The sequence below is a fragment of the Acyrthosiphon pisum genome, chromosome A3 (genome assembly GCF_005508785.2).
Source record: "Acyrthosiphon pisum isolate AL4f chromosome A3, pea_aphid_22Mar2018_4r6ur, whole genome shotgun sequence".
Taxonomy (NCBI): Eukaryota; Metazoa; Arthropoda; class Insecta; order Hemiptera; family Aphididae; genus Acyrthosiphon; species Acyrthosiphon pisum.
The window spans coordinates 30,078,658-30,084,957 of record NC_042496.1 but is presented as its reverse complement, the minus strand read 5'-3'; the positions used below and the strand labels follow the sequence as shown (position 1 = coordinate 30,084,957).

At 30.0% G+C, this 6,300-nt stretch overlaps 1 protein-coding gene across 3 annotated transcripts in view; it reads left to right on the top strand.

The window, feature by feature from the left end:
- The window catches only part of LOC100570184 (nose resistant to fluoxetine protein 6), a 125,830-nt gene that overhangs the window by 116,745 nt on the left and 2,785 nt on the right, over window positions 1-6,300 (top strand). For all 3 annotated transcript variants that reach the window (XM_029491230.1, XM_029491228.1, XM_029491229.1), the window contains 6 exons: window positions 2,654-2,838; window positions 3,972-4,135; window positions 4,277-4,445; window positions 4,575-4,768; window positions 5,655-5,796; window positions 5,875-6,064. In XM_029491230.1, the coding sequence (XP_029347090.1) occupies window positions 2,654-2,838; window positions 3,972-4,135; window positions 4,277-4,445; window positions 4,575-4,768; window positions 5,655-5,796; window positions 5,875-6,064 (1,044 nt within the window). The remainder of the gene's footprint in view (window positions 1-2,653; window positions 2,839-3,971; window positions 4,136-4,276; window positions 4,446-4,574; window positions 4,769-5,654; window positions 5,797-5,874; window positions 6,065-6,300) is intronic.

Here is a 6,300-nt window from a genome sequence, read left to right as displayed (position 1 = left end):
GGGGAAAAATTACCAGTTTTTTTAAAAGGAACGGAAAACATTAACAATGTTGGCGACAATCACGCGTGGAAAACAATACTTGGGGTACGTAGTTGTAATACTTGATATCCACTTGAGAAGTTCCTACCACCATTAACAAATATCACGAACAATTATTAGTTTATATACAGTAAGAATATTAAAACAGAATATTTCGTATAAAATATTATAACATGTTGACAAGTATTCATCATAATATTAATTGATTGCTGTGCCGTCTAAAATTGAATTTGAAAAAAGAAAAAAAGCACTCAACACATTGTATTATGCCAAAGTACTATAATAGATACGAATTGGACATTTTTTTTCAGTGGGTCGATTCTCCGGATCTAATCAAACGAAACAGTTTGAATTTAGGGATATGCATACCGGATTCTTGTTCAGCGTCAGATCTACAGACGTCGTTACAAAATGAATTTGACAAGGTGTTTTTACCGGAGAATTTCAAAGCTGTCGTCCAAGTAGACCCGATACTCTGTACTGTGAGTGGAGATATGTATCCTTACGACATGGCGTATTTCTTAACCAGGTAATTCGACTATAACTTAAACAAAAACAATATTTTAGTTTTGACAGTATAGAAAGACTGAACATTCTGATTTCCGTGAAATAAATACATTTTTAACATAAATTATAAAATACAATAAATTCTGGTATCTCTGGTGAATTATATAAATACAAATAATCAATTATTTCTTTCGAATGAGGCAAAAAAAACACAATCAACCGGGATAAGGACAGCCTAAAGAGATGCGTCATCAATGTTGTCGATGTACACGTACCTACATCTAGTACCTATTCTATAGTATTCAATATAATAGCAGATAGCATTGTGCCATTGGCATATGCTGACGTGCTGTAAAACATAAAATATTTACAATTTACGAAACCACATTTATTTGGCAAGCATTTAAAATAATATGTCAGTTTTGCGATTATTGATAAAACTGTTTTATAATATTAATATTTATTTATTTAAAACAAAGACAATGATAGTAAATACGTTAGAAAATAAAATATATTCATAACTACAAATGGTGACCATGACTTAGGTTGAAAAAAACATTGACAATGTACTAGAAAATATTACATGTTACACGCATTCTAACCGGTTAAGTATATTGTAATAGAATATATGATTTTATTTCTTTAAAAGCTCGGTTTACGGCTTATGAACAATAATGGAAATTTATATGACAATTAAAAATCTATTAGATTCTAAGCAGAGTGATGAGAACAGAGAATGTTTGGTTTCACAATGATGATGTGTGTCTTTAATTGGTGTCCGAAGTCACTTCTTATACTTACTAGAAAAATGCTCCAATCATCGACTTCCAGGGAGGTTTCTGGTAGAAAATTGGACCCAGCTTGTTCTTGGAGGGGTCAAAAGTGGAAACTTCCTAGCAATTTAGATACCTACTAGATAATCGGGAAGAACAAACAAATATGTGGTTAAAGAGGAATATTAATACCGTAAAACATCCATTAAAGTGACCTACTCAATGACGAGGTATACTCGAAAAGTCGAAAACTACCATACAACACAGTGTCTTCCCCGGTTTGAATGCTATTGACTTTCCTCCAACCAACCTGGAAGGCTGGAAATAATGAAATAAAATATATTTATATACTTAATTATAACCAATATTAACGTATCACAGTTATATTATGTTTTTTAACGGGAATATTGTATTTGAATTCAATATTATAATATGTTACGTGTTTTGGAAAAATTATCTTATCGTGTGTTATCATAATGATTTAAAAATAATGTTGTTGTTTATTTTATTTATTTTTTAGTGCATTTTTTGTACTACTTGTTATGATCTGCTGTGGTGTGACCGTTTGTCATTTCATAAAACTATCGCGTCAACAACATAAAACCTTATCAGGTGAGTGGCTTAACAATTTGTTAGCATATTATCAAATATTCGAATCCTTTATACTTATGAGTATGCTATATTTAATTTTACATTATCATCTAAACAGGAAATCCATAGCAATGATATTGTGGTTTTTTAAATGTATTATATCAGATTACAATTTTTTTTACCGATTGTACTTGTAGGGAAGGTCGCGAATATATAAGTAAGTACTTAAAGACGTCAATCGTGTGTGTGAAAACCTATACAATATGTATACAATTATACTTATAGTAGTTGATTTGCAATTTTCACCATAGACATTTAAAATATATCACTATACTCTATATACCTGTTTCCAAAAAATATCATACTTATTACTGTGTTTACAACGACCAGTTAATATGAATAGATACTTAATTTATTCATAAAAAACTGATACTTAAATAATGGTTTAGATAGTTCTGAAAATCTATAATGCAAGTTTATTCACATATTATGTTATATAATTATTATGATATATTATCTACGAACTTATTCATGCATTTTGAAAATTATTATTATATTTCTATGAAATAAATATCAAAATATTAAAAAAAAATTAAGAATATTTTAGATTTTTAGTAAAATTATGATAAACTTAAAATCGTTCAATCAAAATCGTTCAACAATAGTGTAATGAGAGTGATGTGTCGCTCAATCGTGTAAAAATGTATTATATTCTGTGGTGTAACTTATTTTTTGTTTTACAGATGATGAATTCTTCATTTCATTTTCATTTATCAAGTCTGTCAAAGAATTATTAAAATATGATAAAACGAACGAATTAAATATTCTGAATGGTCTGAAAGTGGTAACCATGATATTCATTTTATTTGGTCACAGATTCATGTATTTAGCAGGAAATCCTATGAGTCATCCTAAATTTGTCGAAAATGTGAGTTAAGAATATATTAAAAAACAACAGTTATAAAATACCTATGATGTGTTATTCCCCGTATGCTACATACTTACCTACAGTGACGCCGAGCTAGTTGAAAAATACTCGGGAAGACTAGGTAAAAAAATATAAGGCACCACGTACCTCTAAAAAATTTTAAGCAGACATATAACTATAGGTAAGTTACCTATTTAGTTATATGTGTAAATGATAAATTAATCTATTTCACCTTTCCTTTATTACACCTTACATCACGCATAAAGTACCTTCGGTTATTTTCTTCTATATTGATGACAGTATCCAGTATGAGTATAGGTAGTGCCTATCTTAATCAATTAACAATCTCGATCCCGATTTCTACAATTCTTAAATTACTACCTAGGTACTCTGTAAAATTTCCAGCGTGGATCCTCATTCCTCAGACACATTGACATTGCGGGAAATACAAAATATGTGGAATTTGGATATTGCCTAACATATTATTTAAAAAAATACATATAAAATACATTTCCTTCCTTTTAAATCAATTCACCTCCCGGGGTTGGTTACCATGGTAATATGGACACACAGACATGCCTTCATTTGTATATATATATATAGATTTCACCTTTTCCAGTAAAATTATAAATATACATTACTTAAGAAGCAAAACTATTAGGTACAAAGTTAGTAATTTAATTTTTAACGAAGGAATTATTTTAGGCAGACTTCCATTATATCTGTTCTCCAAAGGTTAAGTTAAAAAGTTAATTTTTTATTTTATTTTTTTAATTGATTTAAATTCACCTCCCGGGGTTGGTTACCATGGTAATATGAACACACAGATATACATTAGTTTTTATATATGTATAGAGATTTAACCTTTTCGAGTAAAAATATAAACACATTACTTAAGATGCAAAACTATTAGGTACAAAGTTAGTATTTTATTTTTTAACGAAGAAATTATTTTAGGCAGACTTCCATTATATCTGTTATCTATTTAGTTAATTTTACTAGATATATTGTAGGCTTATTTTTTTCAACTATATTACTTAAACTCTGTTCAAATAATAATAGTTTTAAATTATTCTAAATATTATTCTAAATATTCTAAATACCATTAATTAAATTACTTCTCACAATTATAGATTTACATACATGGACCTGATATATTATTGACTAGTATGAATCTAGTAGATCCGTTTTTCTACTTTAGTGGTTTTATCTTGTACATTACAATCTCTCCAATATTCCTGAAAGCTGGATCAGTATGGATAAAGCTTGCGTCACCGGTTATCTACCGAATAGTAAGGTAAAACGATTTTGTCATATCTATACACTGTTAAATCGAATGAAATTTTACGTTAGTAATTTAAACTAGTGGTTCATAATATTAGGGCGTAGGGAAAATATTTGCTATCAATAATAAACACAATCTTAAATTATTATTTAGAATGTTACCGGCTTATTGTGCAATAATGGTGATCACAGCTAATATCGTACCTCATCTTGGAGACGGACCACTGTGGCCCCAAAAAACCTGGAGTGAAGCCGAGACATGTAAAAAGTATTGGTGGACCAATCTGCTTTTTATGAGTAATCTTATAGACGCCAAGTATGAAGTAAGACTTATATATTATATTTGTACCTAAAGTAAATACATTGTACCTAGTTAAAAAGGAAATCATGTCTACAAAAACTATATAAGCCTATATTTTAAGAGTACCTACCTAATATTTAATATTAAATAGTGCCTAATAGTGAGCTGGTACATATCGTGTGACCTTCAGTTCTTCATAGTTGGAGTTATTTTGGTTTACATTTACACAAAGAACACTAAATACGGAATTGGATTGCTCTCTACCATTGTTATTGCGTCGACATTTACGCCATTTATAAGCACGATTTTGAATAAAAGTGATGGAATACTTAAAGTGCACATTCCGTAAGTAAAATGCACTATGCAGTGATAATATTTTAATATCCAACCAAGTAAATTCGAATTGATTTTTGAGGTATTTTAGAAATAAATTAGGGCTGGTTGTATTTAAAAGTTGATGCCGGTATCCGGTATTTGTTTACTACCGGAATTTACGGTAATACCGGCTATACGGTATCTTCGGTTATTACTGAAAATACCATACCTAGGCAGCTATCGAAAATACCATACCTAGGTAGTTATCAAAAATACCATAGTACCATATCTCGGCAACTAACGGATCTCGGTGAATTAATTAGTGTTTCCAAGTTTCCAACCTATGATATGGCTATTATAATATTATGTCATATTGATTATATAAAAATAATAAATGTAGGCATACGGTATTTTTGGTAATTACCGTGGGACGGTATCATCGTTGATAACGGTAATCACCGATTCACTGTATACCGGTATTCTAAAATACCGAAAATACCACCAGCCCTAAAATAACACCCATACGATTATTACCAATACATTATAATATTATGTGTCTATTATTAATATAGTGTATATTACTTTATATTTATCAATATTATGTACCTATGTCATTTGTGTGACTCAAAATGCTGTAAAATTTTAAATTTGATGAGTTTATTCTCACGCACGGCTGTAAATAGAAGCAGCCGTGTTCTGTCGTGTTGCAGTCTATGTACATAAACAGTCTATTCTCATAAACGAAAACATAATTAATTTTTAATGCTGTTTTTTGAACACGAGAAGTCTTCTCGTTATCTGTGTTATCATATAATATAAATAGACATTTTAATGATACAGAGGCCAATTATTAAACCGTTGAGCTATAGAATTAAACATGTAGGTAGCTATTAAATACAAAACTACCTAATTTCAGATTTTTAGAAAACCCCAGAACTTCTACAACGTTTAATGAGTCTTACAGAGCAAGTCACATGAGAGCCACCCCTTTTTTTGTCGGGTTGGCAATGAGCTTGGTTTCTAATAAATTGAAACAGACAAAAAAAAAATTATCAGTGGTAAATATCGAGTACAGACATATCTATTATCGTTTATGAATTGAAATCATATTATGGACTGCGATTTTTATGTTTTAGTTTACTGTCTACGGAGGAACGTTAGTTGTAGTTGTGGTCTGTTTGTGGGTACAGTTTTACGGTGCTTTATTTTATGTGAGACATAGACCTTATTATATATTGGAACAAGCTCTATATTCGACATTCAGCCATTGGACATGGACGGCAATATGTGTGTGGGTCACTATTTGCTTTTACACAACTGGTTACGGTAATTTGAATTTTAGTCACATGGAATGTTGTTAATTAATTTATACATTTAGACTCGTTAAGATGGTACTATTTATTATTATAATTATAATATTAAATGCAGTCGCTAAGTTTTGGTTGCTTTGATAACAAATTCAACGAAACCAAAATGTTAAGTGATAATGGGGGGGGGGGGGGGGGATGTTTAAGAATTAAGAATAAAATATGTATGTGTCCGAAACTCCGAACTCAAATTTC